The following is a 13,457-nucleotide window of genomic DNA, read 5'->3' on the forward strand; positions in this document are numbered from 1 at the left end:
TTTAATTAAAAACATTATTTCTGTTTCTATGCTAGATAGAGATGGTTATTCTTGAAATTTTGTGAATGGGATTTGCAATATTTACAAGAATGAATGTTTGATTGGAAATGGACAACTTGAAAACGATCTATACAACTTAAAACTAAAAGACGTTCCAATAAATTATATTGATAAACCGGCGACAACAAACAAAAGGAAAATCGATAGTCAAAACCCGGCAAACCTTTGGCACGCTAGGCTAGGCCATATTTCCTCAAGGAGAATGAACAAGCTAGTGGGAGAGGGCATGTTTGATATGTCTGATATTAACTCTCTACCTACTTGTGAATCCTGCCTAAAAGGAAAAATGACTAAATCTCCTTTTAAGGGGAAACCTGAGCGTAGTCAAAATCTGTTGGATTTGATCCATACAGATGTTTGTGGACCATTTAGAGTTGGGACTCAATATGGCCACACCTACTTCATTACCTTTACTGACGATTATTCAAGGTATGGGTATTTATATTTAATGAAATATAAGTCTGAAGCATTTGAAAAGTTCAAAGAATTCAAGGCTGAAGTAGAAAACAAGCTAGGTAAAAGTATTAAAGCACTTCGATCGGATCGAGGTGGAGAATACTTAAGTACCGAGTTTTTGGACTATCTGAAAGAGAATGGGATTCTCTCTCAGTGGACTCCTCCTATGACACCACAGCTTAATGGTGTATCGGAGCGTCGTAATCGAACTCTGTTGGACATGGTTCGATCTATGATGAGCTTCACTGAGCTTCCACCTTCGTTTTGGGGCTATGCGCTTGAAACGGCGGTATTGTTGTTGAACAACGTCCACACTAAAGCAGTGGACAAAACACCATACGAGTTATGGAATGGCAAAGCTCCTAAGTATTCGTACTTGAGGATTTGGGGATGTCATGCTTACGTGAAGCGGACAGTGGGAGATAAGTTGGATAGTCGATCCAGCTTATGTTATTTTGTAGGGTATCCAAAGAATTCAATCGGATATTATTTCTATTATCCTGCTGAAACAAAGGTGTTTGTTTCTAGGAATGCCACCTTCTTGGAGAAGGAGTTCTTATTGGATAAGAAAGGCGAGATGATGGAACTCGAAGAAGTTCGAGAAGAACCAGAAATACAAAATAACGATCCTACGCCTCAGGAACCATTACCGGACACGCCTGAACCTAGAAGATCCGAGAGGACTTCTAGACCTCCTGTTCGATATGGTCTTCTTCTTGAAGGGGATCAAGATGAACCCGACATTGGATGTGATCCAAGAAACTTCAAGGAAGCAATTTCTGATGCGGATTCAAATTTATGGCTTGAAGCTATGCAGTCTGAATTGGATTCGATGCATACAAACCAAGTTTGGTCTTTAGTAGATCCTCCTGATGGAATTGTTCCAATAGGGTGTAAATGGATCTACAAGAGAAAGCTTGGGCCTGATGGTAAGGTATTGACCTACAAGGCACGATTGGTGGCAAAAGGTTATACTCAAAGACAAGGAGTTGACTATGATGAAACCTTTTCACCAGTTGCAATGTTCAAGTCCATAAGAATCCTTATTGCCATAGCTGCATGGTATGACTATGAGATATGGCAAATGGATGTGAAGACTGCCTTTCTTAATGGAGACATTAAGGAAGAAATCTATATGAAGCAGCCTGAGGGGTTCACATCCATGGGAAGCGAGCATAAGGTATGCAAGCTTCAGAGATCAATTTATGGTCTAAAACAAGCATCAAGAAGTTGGAACCAGAAATTTGATGAAACAATAAAAGATTTTGGTTTCATCAAGAACCCGGAGGAACCGTGCGTGTACAAGAAAGTAGTTAAGGATGCTGTGACATTCTTAGTACTTTATGTTGATGACATCCTACTCATTGGGAATGATGTAGGGATGTTGCAGTCAACAAAGATATGGTTATCAGGTAGATTCTCGATGAAGGATTTGGGTGAGGCATCCTACATTCTTGGGATACAGATCTATAGGGATAGATCTAAGAGAATGATAGGACTCACACAATCAACCTACATCGATACCATATTGAAACGGTTTTCAATGGATGGGTCCAAGAGAGGACATCTACCCATGTGTCATGGAGTTTCTCTATCCAAGTCTATGTGTCCCAAGACTGATGCAGAGATAGAGAATATGACACATGTACCATATGCGTCAGCTATAGGTAGTATCATGTATGGGATGATATCTACCAGACCGGATGTAGCATTTGCTCTGAGTGTCACGAGCAGATATCAAGCTAATCCCGGTCAAATGCATTGGAAAGCCGTGAAGGACATTCTTAAGTACTTACGAAGGACTAAGAATATGTTCATGGTATATGGAGGACGAGATCTGAAATTGGAAGGCTATACCGACTCTAGCTTCCAAAGTGACGTGGATGACTCGAAGTCAACCTCTGGATTTGTGTTCATGCTCAATGGCGGTGCTGTCTCTTGGAAAAGTTCCAAGCAGGACACCACAGCGGATTCCACCACTGAGGCTGAATACATTGCAGCATCAGCTGCTGCTAAAGAGGCCGTTTGGATAAGGAAGTTCGTCCAAGAGTTGGGCGTCATTCCTGAATTTGTTGGTCCAGTCCCGGTGTACTGTGACAACACGGGTGCCGTTGCTCAAGCAAAGGAACCAAGGTCTCATCAAAGATCCAAACACGTACTGAGGAAATACCACATCATCCGGAGATTGTGGAAAGAGGAGACATCACTGTCGAACGAGTGGCCTCTGCAGACAATATCGCTGATCCGCTTACTAAGCCCTTGCCAGGACCATTGTTTGACAAACATCGCGAAGCAATGGGTCTACGTAGTATGACTAGTTGGCTATAGGGCAAGTGGGAGATTGAAAGAGTGGGTGCCCAGTGAGCCAACTTGTGGCTATGGGCTTTGATGACTCTTTGTACAAACAATCTTTTGTTTAATATTATTTACACTTTTATTAATGGCAATGACTTTATCTTTCTTCATATTGTTATATTTTGATATACTATTGTTGTTTTGATAAAGACCTTGAATGTACTATAGTGTATGTAAGATGTGGTAGAACATGGAGATGTCTATCATGAAACATGTCTTATAGTCACTGTATATTCTAAAACCGTTCCTAGTCGATTGAGCCGTCCGAGAATAAGGATAAGGATCGCTCGAGTTTGAGACTAGCATTTGCGATGCGGAGTACCACGTTTCATTGGTAGGGAACATGGAGATGTTCGAAGCATGCAAATGGATATTCATAGGATGAATAATCGAACTACCCTATCCGGACTTTCCAAGTGGTTATCACTTATCGAGTGGATAAAGTCCGCGGTTTTGGTTGTACACCATTAGTCCTTACGACTTGAAACATCATGGAGACTCTATATGCTAGTACTGTGCTTTGACTCGTTTACCGACTCTATGGGGGTTATCAGGTGTCGGGATTGGGTACAGTTACAACACATATAGGAGTCGATGCATTGTTGTCAAGGATTCACCACATACTTGCGAGTGTGGATATCCTATGCGATCTGAGGAGATATTAGTGTGACAAATCTCTGGCCAGAGTACTTGATGTGATTTGAGAAATGGTTTCTTAGTAGCACATGCGATGTCACTAATTTGATCTTCAAGATGTATTGCATAGTTATCGAATCTTGAGCGACTCTCGATATACCAATGGTTGTTGATTCGATCGGGATATATGGATGAAGGGACCGTACTGTACGCTAACCAAAATCTACTGGTTCTTGTAGGCACTATCAGTGATACCTAGGGAATCATGGGGCGATGTTGCTAGGCGCTTTACCATGATTCGTTGGGCAAGTCGGAAATCGTTGTTCCGAGTCACAAGGAGTTGTGAGCCCACGGCTAGCTGTATTCCTGAACCATTGAGGGTCACACAGTGTAATGGAGTTTTAATCCCCGTTGAGATAGTTAAATTTAAAGAGTTAAATTTAATGAATAAAGAAGTTGGACTTCTTAAATAAGAGTAAGGGAGTAGGATTTCCTAAAATGACATAGGGATGGACATTTTTGGAAATCACTGAATTCGGATTCAGGAAAATTTATCTTGACTTTAAAATATGCAGAAATGGTTTCTGTGCACATTGGTGAAATCGGTTCATCAATCGGAGTCACGATGAATTTTATATTAATTTCTGAACATGCGGGCTTTGCCTGTCGGGCCTCAACTTATGACTAATGGGCCCTAAGGTGTTAGTGGCCTGCATTATAAATAAGTTATTGCAGTACAGAAATTACACACAACAGCTCATTATTCTGAGAGAGAAAAAAAAATCGAACCCTAGCTCTCTCAAAGAATTTTCGGCCGTCCCCCTCCTGCTCTGCCCGAGAAAATTTCGGTCTGTGATTTTGAATCGCAGTCAGGAATAACGAATCAGATTCGTTTAATCTCTTCGCAGAAAACTTCTGACAGATTTTCTAGTGCAATCTGTCAGAGGGATTTAAACCTCATTCGTGGACCTGATAGAAGGAGTTCATCAGTTCCTGGGAGATACAAGAAGCGCAGAGAAATCTGTGTGGTGTCCAATAATCTCGCTTCGAGATTGAAGGTAAAATTTAATAATTGTTATTTAATTTTACACACACTTATAATTTAATCGTTGAACGGTTGATACCCACACTATGGAATTGTTCCATAATAAAATTTTAAACTTCCGCTGCACCGGGTATCAATCGTGATTGATCTGAACGCCAGTTTTTTCCAACATCTTGAACTTGAGTCTTGGTACCCCATACACTTGCATTCATGCTCATTTATTATTTGTATATTCATACTCTCGTGCTGAGCGTAGTTCGCTCTCGTCCATATTTCTGTGTTTATTGGATACCCCATTCGACGGGGTAGGTCTTAGGTTGGACGGAGCAGGAGGTTCAGGGCGGACTTAGTTGCAGGGTTTTGGCAGTTGTTGGGAGTTTTTGTGTATTCAGAGGATTGTATCAGAACTTGTTAATTTGACACTAAGAATCTGGTTTTATTGGGTTGTAATAACTTAAGAATTCAGATTTATTTTTCTTAGATTTGTATAACTTTAGTGTTTTTCGCTGATAGTTTCTGATTATGTTTTAACTAAGATTATTGCATGCTTAAGCTTCTGATTAGTAGGTGATCACGGTGCGGGTCACTATATTTATGGTAACAGAGCATGCATAGGATATTTCTGGGATTTAAACTTGTCTCTTTGGGTTTTTGATGTGCATTAATCCTTTCGGATGGCTGATAGAGACGAGGAGATCCATGGTAGTCTTGGTTGGTGGGGGAGATGGTGACGCTCCAAGATGCCCCGCGCAAACTGCTACCATAGAGAGGGCATATGTCATTTCGAGATGCATAGGTTACTGCAAATGGGACCTAAGACCTTAGTAGGAGGTGAGACTCCTGAAGAGGCTGATGACTGGCTCAAGCGGATGGAGAGTTGTTTCCATGTTTTTGATTGTTCAGAGGACCAGATGATGGAGGCTTCTACTTTCATTTTGTAGGGACGTGCTCGTAAGTGGTGGAGATCCGCGTCTGCACCGTTACTTCAGGAACATGGGCATGTCTGGTGGCCGGATTTCTGTAGATTTTTTCGTCAGTTGCATTTTCCTCCAGCACTCCGCCACGCGAATGAAATTGAGTTGCTTAATTTGAAGCAGGCATCCTTGTCTGTTGATGAGTATCAACAGAAGTTTATTGACCTCCTCCCGTATTGTCCTCATATTGGCGCCAGCTTTGAGGCGAAGTACGATCACTTCCTGTAGGGATTGAACCATGAGATTTTTGACTGGGTCACTGTCTGTGATGACCCGACTTGTTACGAGGTCTTGGTGAACCATTTTCGGCAGACAGAGATTAGTGTGAACTGTGGTAGGACGCTTCAGTCTTCTCGACCCGCGAGTTCTTTGGGTCCTCGTGCCCAATTTTTAAGAAGTCTTCTTCAACTACTTCTTTCTCTGGATCCGATGGAGTTATGAGTTTTGGGAAGAAGGGTCAGTGTGCTCACTGTGGGAAGAATCACCCGACGGATAAATTTGGTAAGGCTGCAGGAACTTGTTTTCGTTGCGGGGAGATTGGTCATCTCAAGAAGGATTGTACACGTGCTGGGAGAGAAGGTTCAGGTTCAGGTTCTCAGACTACAGTTCAGCAGAGGCCTCCAGGGAAATCAGTGGGAGGTTCTAATCTACGACCACGAGCTCCGAGTCAAGTGTTTTCATTGAGTCGTGACCAAGCTGTGGAGAAGAATGAGAGGGTTATTTTAGGTACGTTTCTTTTATGCGGTATACCTTCTTTTGTTCTTATTACTGGTGCATCTCATTCTTTCATATCTACGTGTTTTTTCAAGCATCACAAGTTATCCTATATTGCTCTAGATGTAGTAATTTCTGTTTCTACACCAACTGATCAGTCAGCTTTGGCTAAACGTCTAGTTTTTTGTTGTCCTTTAGAATTTGAGGGTAATGTTTTGACAGCGAATCTTATGATTTTAGCAATGGAAGATTTTGACTGCATAATGGGTATTGATATTTTGACCACGTCCGAGCTTCAGTGGACTGTTACCAAAAACTACTGTGGTTTCATCCAGTTGGGGATGTTAGTTGGTTTTTATATGGTAAGGGAGCGCGACCTCCGATACCTTTTGGTATCTGCTTTGAAAGCCTGTCGAGCTCTGGAGTCAGGCGGGGAAGGCTACCTCATCTATACAGTTGATATGTCCACTAAGAGTGTTGGTATAGGAGAATTTCCAGTCGTTAATCAATTTCATGATGTGTTTCCTGATGAGATTTCAGGTTTACCTCCTGTTCGAGAAGTTGAGTTTGAAATTGAGTTAATGCCAGGGATGTCACCTATTTCGCGAGCACCGTATCGTCTATCTCCGTCAGAGATGCGTGAGTTGAAGCAACATTTGCATGATCTCTTGGACTAGGGATATATTCGTCCTAGTGTATGGAGCTCCGTAGGGAGCTCATGTTCTCTTTGTGAAGAAGAAAGATGGGTCTATGCGACTGTGTATTGACTATAGACAGTTGAACCATGTGACCATGAATATAGGTATCATTTGCCTCGTATAGATGACCTATTTGATCAACTTCAGGGTACTTCGGTATATTTCAAGATTGACTTGCGATCTGAATATCATCAGATGCGAGTTAAGGATCAGGATATAGCCAAAACTGCATACCGGACTAGATATAGACATTATGAGTTCTTGGTGATTCTATTTGGATTGACTAATGCGTCGTATGTATTCATGGATTTTATGAATCGTGTTTTCAGGGAATATTTAGACAAATTTGTGGTTGTGTTCATCGATGATTTTTGGTATATTCACGTAATTTTGATGAGCATGCATATAATTTGAGGCTCATTTTGCAGACTCTTTGGGAGAGGCAACTTTACGCAAAGCTGAGTAAGTGTGAGTTCTGGATTGATCGCGTGGTGTTCCTTGGCCATATTATATCCAACAAGGGAGTTTTAGTTGATATGAGCAAGATTGATGTTGTGTTGAATTGGTCGCGCCCGATGACGGTGGCTGAGATCTGTAGTTTTCTGGGTCTGGCAAGATATTATCGTCGTTTCATCGCGAATTTCTCTCAGTTATCTCGATCTTTGACTCAACTTACTCGAAAAGGTGTAACTTCCGAGTGTTCCTAAGAGTGTGAGGAAAACCTTTGTGAGCTTCGACGTAGGTTGATTTCTGCACCTGTGTTGGCACTACCGTCTGGTTTTGGAGGGTATATTGTGTATACTGATGCTTCTCTGCAAGGATTAGGTTGTGTCTTGACTTAGAATGAACATGTGATTGCATAAGCTTCTAGACAGCTGAAGGTTCACGAAGAGAATTATCCAGTGCATGATCTTGAACTAGCAGCTATCGTCTTTGCACTGAAGATTTGGTGTCATTATCTGTATGGAGAGAAATTTGAAATCTTTACTGATCACAAGAGTCTCAAGTATTTTTTTCACCTAGGATGAATTGAATATGGTACAACGACGCTGGATGGATTTGCTGAAAGATTATGATTGCGAGATTAAATATCATCCAGGTGTTGCTAATCTTATTGCTGATGCTTTGAGTCACAAGGTGCGAGTATCTGCATTACAGCCTTGTCTTATCTCTAGTGTGATTCAGGATTGTTGTTATTCGGTATTCAACTTAATCATAAGAAGGGAATGACGAGTATTAGGATGTTTGCGATTATATCTGAGCCAACTTTGTATTCTCTGATCCGTGATGCTCAGATGTCTGATCCGAAGACTCAGCGATTGGCTAGACTAGCCAACAGTGACAGTACTTCTGAATTCCATTACAAGTCAGATGATTTTCTATGCTTATCCGGATGTATTGTGGTACCTGGGGATGACACTCTGAGAGAGGAAATTCTATCTCAAGCACATCGAACCAAGTTGAGTGTTCACTCGGGGTGCAATAAGATGTATAAGTATTTGTGAACTTGGTTCTGATGGAAAGGAATGAAACGCAGTGTTTATCAGTATGTTTCAAGGTGTTGGTGTTTCAACAGATTAAAGAAGAATATCGACAACCTGAAGGATTTCTTCATAGTTTGCCGATTCCGCAGTGGAAATGAGAGTTTATCATGATGGATTTTTTGACCCATTTATCGATGTCTTCGAGGAATTGTGATGCTATCTGGGTTGTGGTGGATCGATTCACCAAGTCAGCGCATTTTCTTTCATATAACCGAGATTACACTTTTGATCTCATGGATCTCCCGTAAATTCAGGAGATTTTACGATTCCATAGAGTACCTGTGAGTATTATCAGTGATAGAGACCCTAGTTTTACTTTGAATTTCTGGGGGAGTTTTCAGCGTGCTTTGGACACTACTCTCAGTTTGAGTACAGCGTTTCATCCAGAGACAGATGGGTAGACAGGTCATACGAGTGCTATGGATTTTGGTCCAGCTTTGCAAGATCATTTGTCATTGATAGAATTTGCGTACCACAACAGTTATCACCGCAATATTGGTATGACACCATTTGAAGCGTTGTACGGGTGACAATGTCATACTCCATTGTTTTGGGAAATTTTTTGGGAATGATAGGTGGAAGGACCAGAGCTAATCCTAAAGGCATTGATATAGTTTATCATATCAAGAGGCGCATTAGAACTGCACAGGACCGACAATCCAGTTAAGCTAATGTCAAGTGCAGACCTTTGCAGTTTCCAGTTGGTGAAAAAGTGTTCCTGAAAGTTTCACCTTTTCGCAGGATATTGAGATTTGATCTCAAGGGAAAGCTATCTCTGAGATTCATTGGTCTATTCGAGATTTTGGAAAGTGTGAGAGATTTAGCTTACAGACTTTCTTTGCCACCGTATTTTTCTAGCATCCACGATGTGTTTCATGTGTCACTATTGTGACGGTACGTGGAAAATGAGTCTCATATTTTACACCGTCTGAGTTACAGTTGGATACATATTTAACATATGTGGAGAGACCTTTGCGTATTTTGGATCATAAGGATAATGTGTTATGGAACAAGGTCATTCCTCTCGTTCTAGTTCAGTGGCAGCTTCGAGGCACTGAGGAAGCCACTTGGAAACTAGAGAGCCGCATGCGTTTGGAACATCCTGAGTTGTTTTTATTGTAATTTTGTTTTAAGTAATATATCTTGTAAAATATTCAATGGTAATAAAAGGATGATTTGTTCAGTTTTGAATTCGTTTACTTACGAGTTTATTTCGAGAACGAAATCTCTTAAGCGATGAAAAATGTAGTAACTCAGTTCTATTTTACAAGATTAAATTGTTAAACTTAATTAAGTGATTTTAATTTGATTAATCGGACCAAGAAATCTACTCTTGGACATCAGATATGATCAAAGGGTCGAAGTGGACTTGGACAATTTCGGAAGGTCCGAACGAGATCGAAAGATCCGAAATGATCGGATCAAGTGATGGTGTTCGGAATCTAGATCGGAACGTCTAAATTTTAGATCGGAACTTCCGTTCGAGTTAGGCCATGCACACTTGTGACGTGTCATTGACGTTTGAACACGTAGCTGCATGTATGAGATTGGAACTTCCAAAGTAGGGATCCGAGCTTCCGATCGTGATAGTTTGGAACTTGGCATGCATGCAAAGATCGGAACGTCTGATCTGGAGTTCGGAACGTCCGATCTCCACTTATAAATAGCGCATCCGGGAGCCCATTTTCTTTGTTAATTCACCAACATCTTCTCTCGTTTCTTGAGTGGTTTAGGGGCTTCCCAGCCTTCTTTGTCGAGGGACGGGCTCTCCGGAGACGTAGAGCAGTTGTGCCCAAGTTTTGGGACAATCTACAACAACGGGCTAAGGACAAACGAATGTATAATCCGAGTTTTTATAAATAGTTTGGAAGTATCTATTAGCTTAGTTAAGACTTTTAGATGATGATTAGTGATATAGTAATCTTGTGATTATAGGCTTGGATGGTGGAGCTGGTGTAACTTATCTGATATTATTGAGGTACGAAAGTACTATTCGAGATACCTTGACTGAGTATGCATGTATTATGAGTTGCATTATTTATATGGCATGATTTTATCTGCATATATTATGTCAGATATTATGCTTCATGCATTATAATATTGAACTTTTATCCTTGAGATATCCTGTATTAGAGTGGTTACCCTAATGTGTTAGTGGATGGTTGAACACGTGTACTCGTGATCAGGTCACAGATATCCACAGTAGGGTATGTGAGCCACCTCATGGTACGACGACACAAAGTGCTACATACATTGGCGTCGAGTCTATTTGATCGTTTCTTGACCTTGAGTTTTGGTATCTAGTACACTTGCATTCATGCTCATATAGTATTTGTATACTCATACTCTCGTGCTGAGCGTAGTTCGCTCACGTCCATATTTATGTGTTTATTGGGCAGCCCATTCGATGGGAAATGTTTTAGGTTGGACGGAGCAGGAGGCTCAGGGCGGATTTAGTTGCAGGGTTTTGGCAACTGTTGGGAGATTTTGTGTATTCAGATGGTTGTATCAGAACTTGTTAATTTGATACTGAGAACCTGGTTCGATTTGGTTGTAATAACTTTAGAATTCGGATGTATTTTTCTTAGGTTTGTATAACTTTAGTGTTTTATTCTGATAATTTCTGATTATGTTTTAACTAAGATTATTGCATTCTTAAGCTTTTGATTAGTAGGTGATCACGGTGTAGTGACCCGCACCATGATCACCTAATAATCTGAAACTTAGGTATGCAATTAAACAATAATTAATAATAATCAGAGTAAATGCGGAAACTAAAATTGCTTAATAACATAAAGGTAATTCCTAGTGGCTAATGATGCAATCTTGTCTTGGTCACCACCAAGTTTCCAAATCCTCAGGAAAAAACTTGCATCTGCCCCATCGAATGAGGTGTCCAGATAAAAGAAAATAATTGGACGTGGGCGCTAAAGCTCAGTACGCTAGTACGGGTAGACATACAAATATGATGCATGCAATGTAATGAACGGGTATCATATTTGGGTAACGAATCAGAAATCCACTCAGACTGGCGCCTAGGATGTGAGCTGTAATCTCGAAGAATCAAACCACTGGATACAACCACTCACTCCTAACTGGACGTGGAAAAAAATCCCCAGATCACTAGAGTCTGACAGACCCGTCGGTCATAGTGACTCTCAATGTCAAAACTTCCTAACAAGGGCTGAGCACCCCATAACACTGACTTATCTCAAAGGAGATCCAAACTTAATATGAAATGCACATGCAGCATAATATCTCAAAGTAGTAACATGCATCATGTCATATAATATGCAACACATAAGCATGAAAACCAGTGACAATCTCAGTCAGTACCTATGTACCTTTCTAAGGCAGTTCCTAGAAGCACCCATCTAGGTTTCAAGCCTACCATGCAACACTACAATTGTAACGCCTAGAGTTCCTTTTACATTAAACCGTATGCATAATTAAGGAAATTTAATTTTTTAGGGTTAGAAGACTTTTATGTGGCATATTTATGTGTTTTAGATTTATTTATGACATTTAACTCGAGTATTTTGAGCGTTATGAATTTTTGAGGAAAAATCGATTTACGAGGGTGTAGACGGGACCGTGGACGATCGGGGTAAAAGTTTTTTATGAAAATTATATCTAAGGATTTTAAGAGCCCAAAATAAATATTTTGAGATTTAAATTATGTAAAAATAGGGGTTTAATATATATATGCAATTAAAATCTCATTTTTCAACTAGTTAAGCCATTTTAAGGACTTTTAGGGAATTTTTAAAATTGGACCTTTGATTATTTCGAAAATTTGGAGATTTTTAATGTCCAATATTCAATGTTGGGCTAGTATATATAATTTTTTTTTTAAACCTTATACCCAAATTTAATTTGTGGGGACCTCGGGTTGCTAATCTCGATTCTTATGAGGCAATTAATGAATAAGCATCCTTAACTAATCAAGTAAGGAATAAGATCAACAAAATTTTTTAGTTTTTTTAAATTCAGAGGGGGTGTGCTCGAGCTGCACTATTTGGCCGCTCGGGCGCTCCCTAAATACCCAACCTACGGGTTGGGCTGCGCCCGAACTGTAAAATATTGCAGTTCGAGCGCTGCCCTGGGCAGTGCTCTGCCCTGTTTTCTGCAGCTCTCTTTTGCTCTTTTTAATCTCTTCTAAAGCTTGTTTTTTTAAATATAAAACATGCACATACATTTATATCAAGTTCTAAACATGTTCACAAGTTGATATTTCATCCATCTAGTGATCCGAATACAACAAAAGCTAGATTATAAACAAGTATACAACAAGTAGAACATATATACAAAGTTCTTGTTTCTTTTCTAACATGTTTAACAACTCATAAGGTACATCATATGCTATAACCCGAGTCACCACATGCTAAGACTCTATCCCAATCTATCCATGTCGAGTCTGACCAGTTCCTAACCCACCTATTGTCATGCACACATATAAAATACAGCAATAGCCGGATAACTTCGGTGAGAAACATAATTCCCAGTATAAATTATATGAACATGATATAATGCTAAACAAGAATGCAATGCATGTTCCAAAGTAAAGAATATCAAATCTGATACAAAGAATTCTTGGTTCTTGGGATCCCGGGAAATAAGATCTTTTTCTCCAACTAACCACCGACTCTCCCTCTCGAGGTGGCGTAAAACATCTTAAATCCCCTGACTTTTGTACAATCATAGTAAGTCATCTAGCTTTGGGATTAAGTCTATATCCCTTGATACTTAACTACAACTCACCAAACGTCATTTGGAATCTAGGCCGTCAGGCCCTCTATGCGTCTTGGTTCATGGCTCAAGATGAATGCATACAAAAGCTAATGCATTATGCTATAATCAATATACAACAAGCCAAATCCAAAACACATAATTCATGCTAATCAAGCAAGTTCACATCACACATACAAAGCAAACAAAAGCAACTAAGCATATAAGTATGTGGTTTAGGGAATTC

At 40.1% G+C, this 13,457-nt stretch overlaps 1 protein-coding gene across 1 annotated transcript; it reads left to right on the forward strand.

The window, feature by feature from the left end:
- Nucleotides 1-5,963: 5,963 nt before the first annotated feature.
- On the forward strand, nucleotides 5,964-6,917 carry LOC140862486 (uncharacterized). The gene is made up of 2 exons (XM_073265510.1): nucleotides 5,964-6,591; nucleotides 6,781-6,917. Exons 1-2 carry the CDS (start codon nucleotides 5,964-5,966, stop codon nucleotides 6,915-6,917), a joined length of 765 nt encoding a protein of 254 aa, XP_073121611.1.
- The last annotated feature ends 6,540 nt before the right edge of the window (nucleotides 6,918-13,457 follow it).

Source organism: Henckelia pumila, chromosome 4 (genome assembly GCF_033568475.1).
Source record: "Henckelia pumila isolate YLH828 chromosome 4, ASM3356847v2, whole genome shotgun sequence".
NCBI lineage: Eukaryota > Viridiplantae > Streptophyta > Magnoliopsida > Lamiales > Gesneriaceae > Henckelia > Henckelia pumila.